Source organism: Neovison vison, chromosome 4 (assembly GCF_020171115.1).
Source record: "Neovison vison isolate M4711 chromosome 4, ASM_NN_V1, whole genome shotgun sequence".
NCBI lineage: Eukaryota > Metazoa > Chordata > Mammalia > Carnivora > Mustelidae > Neogale > Neogale vison.
In genome coordinates, this window is record NC_058094.1 from 40,346,548 (window position 1) to 40,363,514 (window position 16,967).

Below are 16,967 nucleotides of genomic sequence, written 5' to 3' on the forward strand. Positions count from 1 at the left end.
CCCTTTTCGTCTGTGCCTTCCCTTGATTGTCACTGTTTTTTTTTAAGCTTTGATGAGGTGTGATTAACAATGATTATTACTATTTGCAAGTTTAAATTCCTCTAGGAAAAACCTAGAAAAGGTGGGTAAAATGATCTTTAAGCAAATTTCAAACCTAAGAAAGATTTTTTTTTTTCTTTTTTAAGAAAAAGTAGTGGAGTGGGAAACAGGATGGGGGAAGGACAGGCATTTTGTTTCAAATTTGGGGGACAGCAATCTTCTGGATCACCTTCAAACCTCGCGGAGATGTGACTAACACTATCTTAGCTCAGAGAAGTCATATGAGGCCAAAGGACAAACCGAAGGATGATATCAGGAAAATCAAGACATACTAGTATTTCACTCTCCTCAAAATATCTTAAAGAAGTGCTGAATGGTGTTCCTCTTGCAGATAAGGAATGGAAAAGGGAGGGCTGATTCTGTGAATTTTCTTCTGGGCGGTCTGATCCCACATATAGTGATTGAGAGGCTCCCGTGAGCCACGCACTGGGGGTACAGAAATGGCTTGGGTGGTTTGGGGAGGGCAGGGTACAAGGGAAGAAACGGTTCAAGAAAGCCCCCAGAGGCTGGACAAGTACACTAGAAAGTTACCTGTTGAACAGAAATCTCACAGCCAAACAGGTTTCTAAATTTCATTGCAGTGATAGAGTGATACAATTGTAACTACACCCCAATGATGCAGCAGTATAGTTAAAATCACACTTCTGCCTGAGTCCCAGTTGCTATAATGAAATGGGGGTAGCATTTAAAAAAATCTTAAGGGAGAGATACCTGGGTGGCTCAGTCAGTTAAGCATCTGCCTTCAGCTCAGGTCATGATCCCACGGTGCTGGGATCAAGCCCTATATTGGGTTCCCTGCTCAACAGAGCCTGCTTCTCCCTCTCCCTCTACCTGCCTCTCTCCCTGCATGTGGTCTATTTCTCTCTCTGTGAAATAAATAAAATCTTAAAAAAAAAATGTAAGGTAAGTGATAGAGAATGAGCGAGAATAAGAAAGAAGCAGCACGGTGTAGATTATCAGGTCCTCTGTCCCTGGCCTTATCCTGGGGTCTCTCCCTCCATGTCTGCTCACAGGCCCGAAGGAAGCAATTCTAGCACCTACCCCAGCCGCTCACCCTGGGGAGGAAATTCTGTTTGAGAGTCCAATTTTCTCCCAGATAACACAGTGGTAAAAATCTAAGCCCACGGAAGCCATCCTTTTTCTTTCCTTCTTCTGGTCAGGGCAGACCTATCAGGTGCCTCCTCCTTAGGGCACTATAGGTTCCTGTCTCAGGTCTGGATGGAGGAGAGGCACAGGGCCCAATTTGAGTCAAAGAGAATCGAGGACAAGTGTGCTGGAGGGTTTCTAGAATGGGTTTCTTCTCCCTTAAAGAGACAGACAGAAGAAGCGCCCTCCTCCTGCACCGGATGCCGCCCGAGGCTGTCTATCCACACTGTAGCAGCTCTCCCGGGGTCCTCAGGGAAGCCAAAACAGCACCCACGGGCTGAGGATGGTGCAGAACAAGGTAAGGAGCTTGGGTCTTCGCATGTCACCAAGTGGCTCAATTAGCCAACTCTGGAACCACTGGATCTCAGGACTTCCTGACATGTGGGAAAGAAACATTCCTTTTATGCTTCAAGCCATTTTGAAATGGGTTTCCTCTTACTTGTGGCCAAAAGCATCCCGTTGTAAAACCCTATGGCGAAAGTTAAAGGTGTCCTTGGTTATTCAGACTACAAAAAGCATCACGCTCCCCCCCCACCCCCCCGCCAGCTTCCTGAAGGAGAAGACTGAGTCTACCACCTAGCATAGATGAGCTCACACAGACAAGACACAGGGACACAATCGAATCTAGGCGTGCACTAAAACATGCAGGGTAGCCTTTGCTAGGTCAAGGAGAAACGCATTTGAAGTTGCCAAAACAGAGCCATTCTGGGCATGCCATCCACTGCAGGCACTCCCCCAAAACTGCCTTTCAAAGAGAAGGCTAACGTTGGGCTCTGTTTCTCCCGTCCATTTTCATGACCTAATCTGAGACTGTGCCAAGGGTGGGGGAGAAGAGAAAGCAAGTTGACAAGACTGGAACAAGAAGAGGTATGTACACTCTGCTGAGAGAAGCAGCCCCCCAGCATTGGGGCCTCCTGGGAAGGCCTGAAGTCTGAGTGCTGGCTCTGGGAGAAGACCCCCACATTGCTTGGGAGCACCCTTACCCAAGGGCCTGGCCAGCTCCCCCATCATCCACACTGGCACCTTCTAAAGCCACCCCTAACTTAAAAATATTCAAAAACAATATTCAATAATAGTAACATTGATAATATTAATAACAATTATTAATATAATATATAATAAATATTAATAATATTTAAAATATTCAATAAGAACATTCTTCCCTGTGGAAAACTTAGTTTTACTGATCTTATGTAAAGAGTGGACAAAGAAATCTTGAGAAAACAAGGCAGACACAGGGTGTTTGCTATGCATACACGGCTTCAAGAGAATCCCTCTCACTAGGTGCTGTCCTAACAGTAATCTTTCCCTACACAGAATACTGGACTGCTATTGTCTTTTTCTGTATCTACTGAAAAACCTTCTTTCTAGCATGTTCTGCCTACAGGGGAGTGGTGTGAGTGCAAGCACACACGAGATGGCAGGGGAAGGATGTCGGGGGAAGAGACGAGATAAAAGAGAGAGAAGGAGGCACACCTCGGTGGCTCAGTTGGTTAAGCATCTGCCTTCAGTTCAAGTCATGATCCCAGGGTCCTGGGATCGAGTCCTGAATTGGCACTCTGCTCAGCGGGGAGTTTGTTCCTTCCTCTGCCTTCTGCTCCCTATGCTTGTGCGCGCGCGCTCTCTCTCTCTCTCTCTCTCTCTCTCTGACAAATAAATTTAAAAATCTTCAAAAAAGAGAGAGAGATTGAGAGAGAGAAGGAAGGCTCCTTCCTTACTGCTAGCCCCTCTGGTCACAGGTGACACATGGGCAATGGAGGATCACGGACACAATCACCCATGCGGTACAGACCAACTAAGACCCTAAGATTATATTCTTGGGAAAAAAGAAAAGCCAGACACTGATAGAGAGGAACAGAAGAAAAAGGAGACAAAAACATATAGGATGACAGAGATAAAAACACGTCCCAGTGGACCTAGTACGAGAATTAACCAGAACAAGACGGACTAAAGGAGACGAGACCCTCTCACCAGGCTGACATCGAGTGGCCGGGTGACCTCTCGGGGCTCAGTGAGGGCGGAGCGTCTCAGCTTTCGCAGCTGTAAACCGAGCAGGCTGAACGAACCACACGGGCCTATGGGTCCTCCCCACTTTGTATGTGTCATGAAGTAACAAGTCAGGATAAGAAAAGCATAAAACAAACTTAACTTTTATCTTCCAAGAAGGTAAACAAGAGCACAGTCCCACAGTGAGAGACTGAGTGGGTTAAGTGGACTCTGAAGACTGGAGGACTTCATTAGGGAACAGAAGAAAAAACCAGCAGAAAGAAAAAACTAGCAGAAAGCATGCCATATGTTATGTCCGACAGACTTCCTCTCCCGACCTTGGGCACCCTGGGTGCCTGCAGAAAACCATCTGCTAATGAACCCCCAAGCCTTCTCTTGGAAAGCCTCATGGAAGGGATGGCTAGAAAAACATAGAATCATGGCTATTGAGTGACTCATCTTTGAGAATCCTCAGACCTCGAAAATGGCACTGGAAAAAGAAAAGGCAAGTTTAAAAAGAAAAAAAAAAAAGAAAGGCAGAAAAGAAATCTTCAGCGCTGTGGAGAAGCTACCTGTGAGAACTCAGCAACAGTGAACATGCAGCCAAGAAAAGCTTAAGGCTTGCAGAACAGACCCGAGCCCTCTGGACTGACCAGTTCCCTGAGCACCTAGCATGCCTTGACTGATGGTTTTTTTTTTTTTGTTTGTTTGTTTTAAAAAAAAAGCTAATAGGATAGGTATGGACTAGATATGAAGTAAGAATAAAGGGCACAGAGCAGTAATGGTCATGCCACTGCCTGAGGACATTGGAGTAAGCAGCAGGATGGCTAAAGGAGGAGTGGTTGTCTCCACTACTTTAAAGATTTTATTTGAGAGAGAGAGAATGAGAGAAAGCATGAGGGGGAGAAGGTGAGAGGGAGAAGTAGACTCCCCGCAGAGCTGGGAGCCTGATGTGGAACTCGATCCTGGGACTCTAGGATCATGACCTGACCTGAAGGCAAATGCTCAACAACTGAGCCACCTACGTGCCCTGTCACCACCACTTTAACGGTCACCTGCTCACCCTCCTTCCGGGCTCAGCATCTCTTTGCTGTGGGCTGTATTTTTATGCCATGTTTAGAGGAAAAGGCCAGGTCCGGAGCTTAGGGGACCACCTACAGACTCGGGTGGTTTGTGTGTATAGAATGTTTTATGCAGCAAGCGGCCACTTAGCTATCCTACAATGCAGGACCATTGAAAGAATGGATGGGCTGCGTAATATCCAAGCTCTCCTCTTAACCAAAAATTCCAAATTCTGAGGTTCTGTGCGTTGGAAGACAGAGGGAAAAGTAAGTTGGCAATTAGCCAAAAAAGCTCTTTGCCATCAGGAACTTTTCCTAGAAAATTCTATAGTAGGGTCAGTACCCCTTCATTCCATGACCTAGCCACACCATGGACATCGAGTCATCATACTCATACTTACATCATAATTGTGCATTTCCAGAACTCTCAATCTTCACGGAAAGACCAAACTATGTTTGTCTGCATAAGGTATGCAGGTGTGACAGGCTGGATATTTGTGTCCCCTGACAAAATTCATGATGTGATAATCCTAACCACTAAAGTGAAGACTTCTGTTGGACTTCTTGGACCCTACAGGACCAGAGAGTTACTTGGCTATGAACATTTGCTCTTCTTTAAGACACAGGGTGAAGGACCTTAAATGTGATTTGGAGATTATCTGGGCTGTCATTTCCACCACAGGCCTTAGAGTGCATGGGTCACTGAGGAGATGAAAAGTGAGGAGAATATCTCCAACTGAGTTTCAAAATGCAAGACAACACCCACCAGAGCCATGCAAACAGGCCAAATCCTAGCTGGGCAGAGCTATGGAAGCAGACTATTACTACCCCAAATCTGGAAGGCAGAGCATTGAGCCAAAGAACTCTGATTCTTCTTCTTCTTTTTTTTTTTTAAGTTGACACTACCTCCTACTTGGGGCTGGAACTCACGACATGGAGATCAAGTCACATGCTCTACCGACTGAGCCAGTCAGGTGCTCCCAGGATTGGTTATTCTTGACCCTTAAAGTCTCACCAAGTTTGCCTTCCTGGTTTTGAACTTGCTTGGGACTTGTCACCCTCCCTTCTTTCCCATTTCTCCCTTTTGGGATGGGAGTGTGTATCCTGTAACGGTCCCGCTACCGGACTTCGTAAACACATGTTTGGTTTCATAGGTTCCCAGCTGGAGAGGAATTCTGCCACAGGATGAATCTTGTGCTGTTTAAACCCTCGGTAACTGTATTCTGCAACAGCAGCCTGCATTGATTGAGAGCAGGTTTTCACATCTTGAAAGGTTTCCACTAAACATTTAATCTAGAAGCTTGAGTGGTTGGAGAGTTAAACTCAACTGTTAAAGAACTTGGTTATCTACAACAATTCATTCTCGTAAGGATTCAGTTATGCTTTTTACTGGTTGGATTGTTACGCTCCCAGCAAAAGGCACATAGAGCTGCATTGGATTAAGCAAAAATACAGAACAGAATGCCATTGCCATCATCTTGGAAATACTGAAGGCCGTGCCATGTGTGATACTGTGATTTACAATAAGAACTATAGACTTGGTCTTTGTGCCCTTTTCTGGCACAGAGCTCCTAAAGCCCTTGCAATTTCAAGTGATGAGAATAATGAATATTTTTTGCTATGTTAATGAGACCTTAGCAAAGTGCCTAAGGATGGGGCTGGTTGCCAGTGGAGCCAAACACATGATTACAGAGTTGGAACTTTCAATCCCATCCCTAAGACCTCCAGGGAAGGGTGAGAGGCTGGAGGTTGAGTTCAATTCCCAATGGTCGATGATGGATCGATCATGCCTATGTAAATGGGGCTTCCAAAAAAACCCAAAAGGAGGGGGTTTGGGAGAATTTCCTGGGTTGCTGAACACTTTCTGACTTCAGAAGAGTGACACATTGTGGAGAGTGCATGGAAGCTCCTAGACCCTTCCCACATACCTTATCCTATACTCATCTCTCATCTGTTGATGAGTACTCTTTGTAATAAAATGGTACCATCAGTTAGTGAGTAAACGCATTTCCTGCATCCAGTGACCCATGTTAGCAAATCCGTCGAGCCCAGGGAGGGGTCATGGGAACCTCTGATTTATAACCATTTGGTCAGAAGCACAGGTGAAAACCTCGGACTTGCAAATGGCATCTGCAGTGGCCTCTATGAGCCCTTAACCTGTGGGATCTGATGGTAATTCTGGGTAGACAGTGTCAGAACTGAGTTGAACTAGAGGGCTGTCAACTGGTGTCTAAAAATTGCTTATTTTTAGCCATCCCTGCTGCTACCTGCTCCCCACAACACACATAACTTGGAATTGGTATTAGAACTTTGTCACCATGGTAGATTTCCAAGTAGCAATGAGTAACACTCACAATGGGCTTCTTATATTACACATTATTCCACTGAATAAATGGGAGGATAAGAGAAGAAACACACCCTCAAATGTGAAGTTTAAACCTGAGGAGGACGCATGGAGCATAATGCATAGGTAAGACTGAACAATTTCAAAATATCTTACGAGTAAAAGAACAGGATATAAAAAAAAAAAGCAGCATTTAAAAATGGTTACAGGGAATAAGTACAGAATATTCTAGGGAGAAGTTACTGAAGAGGATTAAGAAAAAACAAAGTAAGGGACAATCCAGAGGAAAGGAATGAATCTTAAGCAAGGTAGCTTTTTTTTTTTTTTTTTTTTTAAGATTTTATTTTATTTAACAGAGAGAGCAAGAGAGAGCAAGAGAGAGCGAGCAGAAGCAGGGGGACTGGCAGAGGGAAAGGGGAAAGCAGGCCCCCTGCTGAGCAGAGAACCCAACCTGGGGCTCGATACCAGGACCCTGGGATCACGACCTGAACTGAAGGCAGATCCTTAACTGACTGAGCCACCCAAGTATCCCCCTTTAAAAAATAAACAAACAGGGGTGCCTGGGTGGCTCAGTGGGTTAAAGCTTCTGCCTTTGCCTCAGGTCATGATCCCAGGGTCCTGGGATCAAGCCCCGCATGGGGCTCTCTGCTCAGCAGGGAGCCTGCTTCCCCCTCTCTCTCTGCCTGCCTCTCTGCCTACTTGTGATCTCTGTCTGTCAAATAAATAAATAAAATCTTTAGAAAACAAACAAATATACAAACAAACAAAAAACCCCAAAATACACACACAAGAAAAGACATTTCCTCACACTATAATCATGATAGGGGGTAAAATTCACAGTAGTAATTGTCCTTTTTTATATGTGATCATGAAAATTCATATCCCAAATGCATGATCAGCAAAGTTCACCATGATTAAAGATCACCTGGGACAACACATTATTTAAGTAATATTCATTACAACATTGACCCTGTCCTTAGCAAAAAGGACTAAATAATAATTGAGTATTTTATGACTCAGCTGATACAGTAAAGATAGCAACAGTAAGAACAGCTGACACTTATGGAGAGCTTACAATCTGTCAGTCACTACTCAGAGAATTTAACATGCAGTAACTTAACTAACCCTTTCAAGAGTACCTACCTGATAATCTCCATTTACAGAAGAGAGAGACTCAAGCACTTGGGAAGAAGCTGGGGGTCTTCCCCAGAGCCACAGAGTTAGCCAGAGGCAGAGCCTGGTTAGGCAAAGCCTAAACACCACAGCTTAAGTTTTTATTCCCACCTTCTGGTTTCATCTTCTAGATGGCATGCCTCTCAAAAAACACCAAAGGGGCACAATGCACAGAAGAAATGTGGTAAAGTGTGACATCACTTACCATTGGGAAAAGCTAACACACTGATGATAAGGAAGAAGAAAATGACAGAGAGGATGCCCCTCCAGATGTTGTCCTCTGGGACAGAGTCATCCCTGAAAACAGAAAAGAAAACACTGAGTATTCATTTTCAGACCTAAACAGTCAATCCAGAAGGCATAAGAGTTCCATGTTCTAAAAACCAAAGATTGTTAACTTCATTTTGCAAGCAAAGTCTTTACACACGCTACTTACCCCTCACTGTCCTTTCCTAAAATAACAATCTTATAGTAAAATCCAGTCTTAGGAGAAATGCAGTTGGCATCCTTACATACTGACACACCTTCCACTGACACAAACATCTGAAAATCACTCTTCTTCTTCTTCAAAAAAAATTATATATATGTATATATATAATTTTATATATATATATTTTATATATATATATATGTATACTTTACAAACACACCCCCCCCAGGATGTCAAAAAGTAAGGTTTATTTTGCAGAAATGTCTTTTGATTTCAAGAATGACTAAAGATAACCTTTATCATGTACACCATGGCGAAGAAATTTTTAGGAAGTCAGAAAGAAAGCGTAAGATTATAAGGAAGAAAAGCACAATGCAATGAGATTATCTATCAGTTCTTAAAAATGGGCAGTTGGTCATCTAAGGGATGAATGAAAAGGGCAAAATGTTGGGTAATAAGAAAGCACCAGAAAACAGTACTAAAAGAAAAATCATGAGAAAACAGAATACAAGATTTACAGTCAGACCAGAAGCAAAAGAACTATAAAGAAAGGGGATGAGTTTGCTCACTCTGTGCCTGGTCACTTCTAATATATTGCTCTATTTATCTCCTTTATAACCTTAATAATTGAAATGATCCCATTTGTTAGTTGATACGTTGTCTGTCTTTAATAAAAAAGGTACACTCCTGAAGCATGTGGGTGGCTCACTCGGTTTAGTATCTGACTCTTGATTTCAGCCCAGGTCATGATCTCAGGGTTGTGAGATGGAGCCCCACATTGGCTCCATGTTGGGCATGGACTTGCTTAGGACTCTCTCTCTCTACCCCGCCTTCTGCCCCCCATCTCCTGCCAAAACAAAATAAATATAGAAAATAAAGTCCTGAAGGTAGGGCATTATTCACTCATGGTGTCCTCAAAGGCTGGCACACAATAAGCCCTCGATGGATATTTGTGGACTGATTACAGATTAGGAAGAAAATCTACTGTATAAAACCATGTAAAATTTCCCAAACGGAAATTTTCTTAACACTGATGGCAGAGAAAAATTAGCTTCTGACAGTTTATATTAAAAAAGAAAAAAAAAAACAAACAAACGAAGAAAGTCTAGTAACATCCTTGGGACTCAAAAGAAGCCAGCAAAAGGGAAAACAGAAGTCTCAGACAGTAAGATTTTCTGAATTATTGATAAATTATTAAGAAGCTTGAGAGAGGGAAGTCTAGCATTTCAGTTTAAAAAGGTGCAGGATGAGAAGACAGAAAACAGGAGAACAGAATGGAAGGAGATAATCAGACATAATGAGACTAGTAGCAATAATTTTAAAATTGATTTTTGGACGTTGAGTTTTTATATGCGCAAGGACTGCAGCAAAAGGTCTTTCAAAAGATAGATATTAAATTAAGATTAAACATTACTGGAGGAAAAGAAAGAGGTTAAAAAAAGAAACTTACAGGAAAATCAAGTTAACATATTAAAAAATCTTGAGCATCGGCATACATGAAGAGGTGTGGAATGACATAGTAATCAATTACCCAGTTAAAGGCTAGGTCCTCGGGTACTGGGCTTCAAATGATAAGTTAACTTAGGTAACAACTTCTGTTCAGGTAACTGCACCCAATTAAGTAATTTCCAGATTTATAACAGGACTTAACACAAGGTTCCAAGGTAAGAAAGCATACAGATCCCATCATCTGGCCCAAGAGCACTAACACTAATGGTGAGGAAACAATGCTTCACAGTTAACTTCATAGATCTGCCTATAAAACCGAACTACACGATCAGATGGACTTCCTCTTGCAGCAAAGTGCAATCGTATTTTAATGTACACCCCAACAATCAAACATCTGCCCAGAGGTTATGAACACAGCCCTGAAAATGCTGGCCCAATCATTTACCAGGGCACCTGCCATGGCTTTTGGCTTAGGCAGGGAAGCCCTATATCCAATTTCCAGGATGCACTTTTATTGAAGAATGGCTACACACAGGGACTGGAGGGACACAATGTCCTCATTCAAGCCAACATCACACTACCCATATTGGTAACAATAATGACAATAATAACAGCTCCCCATTATCAAGTATTTACTGTGTACCAGGCACAGGACAGGCAGTTTCTAAACATCATCTCTAACTGTCACAACCGATCTATGAAATGGGGTACTATCAACCATATTTTACAAATGAGGCAACAAAGGCTCAGAAAGGTTACATAATTTTAATTTGCCCAAGCCTACATACCTAAGAAGCTGCAGAGTTCCCATTTGAAACCAGGTCTCTTAGGCTCTGAAGATGACGAGCCTTCCCTATGCCAAGCTGTCTCCTAAAAAAATTATGTCATCCTAAATCTATCTGACTCATGTTAGATGTACAGGGATGGCATAAGAGAGTTTGACAGGGCACACACCTGTACGTTACAAATAAAATAAAAGCAAGGCTGAAATAAATTAACTGTTGCCTGGGAAAAGGTTGATTCTGTAACTTATCCTTTATATTAAAATATACTCTGGATGATTCAGAGAATAAAAGTTAAAAAAACAAAACAAAAACAAAACAAAAACCAGTAACAACAACAGCAACAAAAAAAACCCTAAACCCCAAACTCTAAAACAAAGACCCAGAAATGTTCTGGAAGAAACAATGAATGAATTAAAGAACCAAAACCGAAACACATGAATTCCAGAGTAGGGACCTACCTACACTTTGACATAACACAGAAATCACTAAGGAAAAAAAGCTGGTTAATCTGCACAACAAAGAAATCAGTAAAGGACAAGTGATAAACTTGGAACTTAGATCAAGGGAAAGAGTTAATTAACTTCCCAAATACACAAAGCACTCACCGCAATATCAATTAATAGAAAGAACAACAAATGGACAAAGAAAAAAACCCAGAAAAATGGTTGAAGGATATGAAGAGACAGTTCAGAGCAGGAAATCCAGTGGCTCCCGGGCAAGTGAAAAGATGCTCACTTTCACCTGTGGTAAGAGACAAATTACAACAACACCGGAGATCATTTTTAAAATGTGCCTATGACAAAGGTAAAAACTGAATGACTGAGCTGGAGAGGATATGAAGAAAAATACAAACAGGTAGTCTCTCACATTGCCAGGGGTAGTATAAATTGAAACCACCTTAATGTAGGGCAATTTGGCAACATATTAATGTTATAAATGCACATACCCTGTGACTCAGCAATTCCACGAATGGGAACTTATGCCACAAATAAACCCTCATTTACAGAAAATCGCATGGGTACAAAGTTGTGCACTGGGGCATTATAAGTATTAGCAAAAGGACGGAAACAAGCTAAATCAATGTCCACTGAATGGGAACTGATGAAATAAATTACAGTTTATTTATTCATAATGGAATACTAAATAACCAGAAAAAGAACGAAGAAGATCTTTTTAAGTTGACTGCTACAGAAAAAGAGACATGATGAGGGGCGCCTGGGTGGCTCATTGGGTTAAGCTGCTGCCTTCGGTTCAGGTCATGATCTCAGGGTCCTGGGATCAAGTCCCGCATCGGGCTCTCTGCTCAGCAGGGAGCCTGCTTCCCTCTCTCTCTCTGCCTGCCTCTCTGCCTACTTGTGATCTCTCTCTGTCAAATAAATAAATAAAATCTTAAGAGACATGGTAAAATAAAGCAAGTTATAGAACAGTGCGCATAGGAAACAAATATTCTGCTCAAAAAAGTAGGCATGTGTATGCACACTGTGTCTCTGGAAATCTACCCAAGAAGTGGCAACACCGGTTTCCTCTAAAGGGGGGGGGTGCAAGTGGGAGCCAGACCTCTCCTCATACCTTTTCTCCCCATACCCTTAGGTATATTTTGGCTTTCAAGCAATGTGATACATAACTCTTTTCAAAACAGTTAATTAAAACTTGACTTAAACCAAGGGTAACAGCCAACCAGTCTCTAAGATTCACTCACTAGTCAAAAATGCTTGAAAATATACCTCAACATTAAATGTATAAAAACTTAAGGTCAGCTATAAAAAAAGACATAAAACCAAGGAAACTGCAATTTTGTAAAAATTTTGACCGATTTTATTAGAAAGGATCAAACGGATGGCTTAGTTTCAGTAGGGAAAAAAAGGCTGACTAAACTGAAAAAAAGCAGCAGTGGGGTCTGTAAGTTGGTCGTTTTTTTTTTATCTAATTGGAGGGTGGGGGAAGCCTATCTAAGACAGACAGCAGTGTTAGCAGTGTTGTTAGATAACTGGAAAATATACAGTTAAGATCAGACTTCTATGATCAAAGATGGGAGGGCGAGCCGGTGAGCATAAGAAGGAACATGAGCACCATCAGCGCCCAGGCCCGCAAGCCGCTTGAGAGTGGCAAGGGGGTTCCCGCCACAGCTAGACAGGTCCCTCACAAAAGGTGGATGCACAGAGAGAATGAAATGCATGGCCCAACGCTCCTGCCCGCACCCCACCCCGCCAGCTCGCCCAGCTCTGACAACCTTGACCACAGCCCCGACTTCCTCCCAAGGTCTACTGCAGCTTTGGCCAAAAATGTCTCCTCTTCTGGTGCTCTGAACTTGCCAAGTAACTTCCGCAGCTGGCATTTTATTTTAACTGCCCCATAGTTCTGGGGAGGAGGATTATCTTGCCATGAAGGATGAGGGAGATAAAGCTCTTGGCTTGCTCTGGCCCACAGTTACACACAAATAAGAGACTGCGTGGAAGGAGGAGCCAAGGCTTCTGGAACACTGGCTCTAGGTCAAGACTGCTACATTTAACAAAATGATACAGACAGACTAGCTGGGGGTGGGGTGGGGGGGGCAGGTGAAGTCCTTCTCCCCCTCTGCCACATTTAGGAGGTGCTCGGGAAGTGTGTGGGGGTAGCCGTGACTACACACAGTGAAAATACTGAATGGGCAGATAACAATAAAATTGTAATTCAAGCTCCAGAGGGCACAAGTCCCATCTCATTCCTCTGAGCTACCTCCGGTGCCCAGCACAATCCTTGGCACACAGCAGGCTTTCTCAATACTGTGGGCGCTGGAATGAGCGAGATGCTATGGCTGAGTGGGCCCAGGGACTCAGAGGTCACGTGAGGGTGAACCACAGCCTGAGCCCACGGAGGGCACCAACAGTGGCTTTCCAGTCCCAGTGGGGATGGCCAGTCAAGTAGTCTAACAGTTCAACTCCCTCTGTTGGATGTTGTTTCAACCAGTATAAGGAACTAACTGTCCAGAGAACAGAGGATGTCCTAAAAGCAGAAAAGTGGAAGGAAAGTCCTGAACTAAAACAACTTTGCACCCAGAAAAAATTCTGGACTCAAATTCTGTGTCTATTGAGTGTTTGAATACAGGCAGTAGGGGAGGCCAACTGCAGGAAACTGAAGCAAACTCCATGCACTTGCTCACACGCCCACATGTCCCCTCAACAAGGCTTCCTCCCCAGGTTCAGGCAGACAGGAACCTTTTACCAAGACTCCTAAGGTGCCAAGGGTTTGTGCATCCTCCCCTAATTTTCTCCTTCCTGTCCCTTTAATAGCAGTCCTTGAAATTGAGACACACGGGTAGAGTCACGTTGATAAGGTCCTTGATAAGGATCCTCTGTCCCATGGAAAACCTAGTCCCAGGTTACAAAGTGGATCGATGTTGACTAGCTTTGGTATTTAAGGACTACATTCATTTCATTTTACAGTAAGTTACAGTCATTGTCAAGAACTGTAACTTAGATCTGTCAACCAAAGGAGAAGAGTGGTTTTTTAAAGTTTTTATTGGATAAATGATTTCTGGTATCTGATGCATTTAGCATTTACTGGGTGTGTATATCTTGGGATGATTAAGGTATTTGGCCTCAAGAAATCAATATAGTAACAAATATTATAATGCCAGTAAGAGGCACAGAAGAATTAAAGATATTTGGAAGTATATAAACATGTCTTCCTCAAACAACCCAGAAAGGTCCAGGAAGGGGCTCATCATCCAGGTGACTGAGGAGGATGCCATGGGCTCGTGGTTAGAGAGAAATCTCCAGGAAGTGCTCTCCAGGAGCAGAGAACCACCAGCCTGGCACTGGGTGTGGGGTTGGTGAGCCAACTGGGCCTGTTGTGTGCCCTGTGTGCAGGTGTTGGGGGGAGGTGGGCAAGGCTAGAGAAGCAGAATCCCCTACAATGAAAGACCTGAGTCCAGCCAGCATCCCCTACAGGTGATGCGGATGCAGTGACAGACTGTAGGCAGGGAAAGATGGGGTCATAACTTTGCCTTAGAAGGTCATGAGGGCAGCAGTGTGGAAGACAGATGGGAGGGAGATGGAGTAAAGGTTTGGGAGCATACTGCCCCAAAGGATAAGGGGACTGCTGAGCCAAGGCCTGGGCCTGGGGAGAGGAGAACAGTTCTGAGAGCTGGGAAGGCCCAGTGAGACCTGGTGAAGATAGACCAGGTCTACTCCACGTGAACACACACCTGGACTTTCGAATAGATGAACTGAATTAAACAGGATGCCAGGGCCAAGGGCTCAGGGAGCAGTCGTGGCTGACCAGGTAAGGCCCGGTTTCTGGATTCAGGGAGACTAAAAAAACTGCTAACTTCCCTACAAAAATCTGAGGATTATTATCATAAGACTCATTGAATGACCCTCGGTAACAGATTTCTAGCTAAAATGCTAAACACCAGGTAGCAATTGGTAGCATGCAATCCCTCTGAGGTAAGGCAGCATTTAAACCAAATAAACATCTGAGGTCAACCAGGAACCTATTTCCTACAGAAGACCCCAAAGAAATAGAGGATACATTTTCCCCTCCAACAAGCTTATAATCGTATTAGGGAGCTAAGACAGCAGATGTAAATGTAAGAAAGGATATAGAAGATGCTTACTGAAATCCAAGGAGAAACATGATTCAAATAGGAAGTAGGAAAGAGAAACGTGATATCTCTGGTAACTGGACCTCATCAGAGGGCACCTCCTGATAGTGTGCTCTGTTCCCCCCCCAGGGCTGGTTGAACCCCAGCACACAGCCGCTGTGGGCCATCACTTAACAGAGCTGGTGTCAGGGAACAAGGACATCCAGGTCTTCTGTTAATGGGAGAGAAAGAACATGATGTACATAAAGGAAACAGAACCAAGACAACTGAATCAGCAGTATCAGGAGACATTTTCTAATGGGATTTATATGGGCTAAAGGGGAAAGAAAGGGGAACGCTGGCAGGTCTCTATGAGGGGGGTGACAAAGAAGGCAGAACTAAGTAAGGCTTGGGGACCTGAGGAAGAACTGGAGCTCCAAGCCCACTCAGGGAAATGAAATAAAAACCACTCTTAGCAAGTAAATAAGAACAAACCAATCAAAAATCTGTCCACATCCCTGCCCTCCTGTCTCCGGAGTCTCCATCAAGGAGAGAGCCAGCACCGACAGACTGAGAAGGACTTGGGGACAGCAAGGTGCAGGAAGGCACTCTCTTCTGGGTTAAGTGATGACTGGACAAGAGAGACAGATTCCTCAGTCTTACTGCCAAGTGCCTCTTAAGGAGAGGGTGGGCTGCTGTGACAGGGACTTAACAGATCTTGGTGTTTTCAAATCTGACGTTCAAGCTTTTGCCATTTGGGCCACGCACTATGTCCAAGTTTGCCAATCTCTGCAAGCAGAATAAACACGAAGCACCTCAGTAATTCTACTCTGAACTTGAGACAAACGTTCTCCTTGCCCCACTTTGGCTGAACGAACTTCCAAGACCTATGCCAAAGTATTTATCGTAAAAGAAAACTTCTCAAATGTGGCAAAATGAGCTTGGGGAGAATGATTTGATGGCATGTGGCTTTATCTGTTTTTTTTTTTTTTTTTTAAAGATCTTATTTATTTATTTGACAGAGAGAGAGATCACAAGTAAGCAAAGAGGCAGGCAGAGAGCAAGGGGGAAGCAGGCTCCCTGCTGAGCAGAGAGCCGGATACGGGCCTTGATCCCAGGACCCCAAGACCCTGACCTGAGCCGAAGGCAGAGGCTTAACCCACTGAGCCACCCAGGTGTCCCTGGGTTTACTTTTAATGACAGTGAGAGAGACAGGAGATTTAAACACTATGATTTAACAGTGAGTTGGCCTAGCTGCTATATAACAAAAGAACTACTTGACAAATCCAAACCCATCTCACACTTCCATGTGTGGTGTCTGTTCTTGCATGATCCTAAATTCTCGCTGTGTCTCTGAAGCATAGGACAGGACCCAGCTTCCGTGGCTCACCTCTTGGTCATTGGCACCCCAAAAGTATTCAATCTCCTGTTCTTTTATATCACATGTCTGAAAAGCACATTTTTTCCGCTTTCCCTGAAGGAACTGTACTGAATAGTCATCCAACTAAAATCCTGTTATAAAATAAGTATAAAGTGCTAGAGACAATCATTACAAAAGAGGACAGAATGAATAGTTTTCATTTAAGAAGTCATTATTTTCCATCTTTACAGAGAAAGATAGAACGATCACTGTAATGCCCCACTTAAAAGGGTCACAAATCATTACAAAAATGAGTAAGAGGTAGTAAGTACCATCTGCATTGATGGGGCTTATGATTTTATAAAAGGTGAAACTTGTTATTTATGAGTTCTTCGATATACGGTTTCTCTTTATGAAACTATTAGAAGAAATAAAATGATTATTATTTTTGGAAAAGGCCATAGACTGAGGTTCAGATTATGCCTTTTCTATTACTTCTGACAAGCTGTTAAAATTCATATTCTCTGCAGCAATTTATCGACTGCTTTGGCAGAATATGCTGTAAAAGGG

At 43.3% G+C, this 16,967-nt stretch overlaps 1 protein-coding gene across 1 annotated transcript in view; it reads right to left on the reverse strand.

Annotated features, from left to right (window-relative positions):
• Positions 1 to 16,967, reverse strand: part of PTDSS1 (phosphatidylserine synthase 1) — a 61,927-nt gene that overhangs the window by 42,099 nt on the left and 2,861 nt on the right. The window contains exon 2 of the mRNA XM_044245249.1: positions 8,015 to 8,106. Coding sequence (XP_044101184.1) covers positions 8,015 to 8,106 — 92 coding nt within the window. The remainder of the gene's footprint in view (positions 1 to 8,014; positions 8,107 to 16,967) is intronic.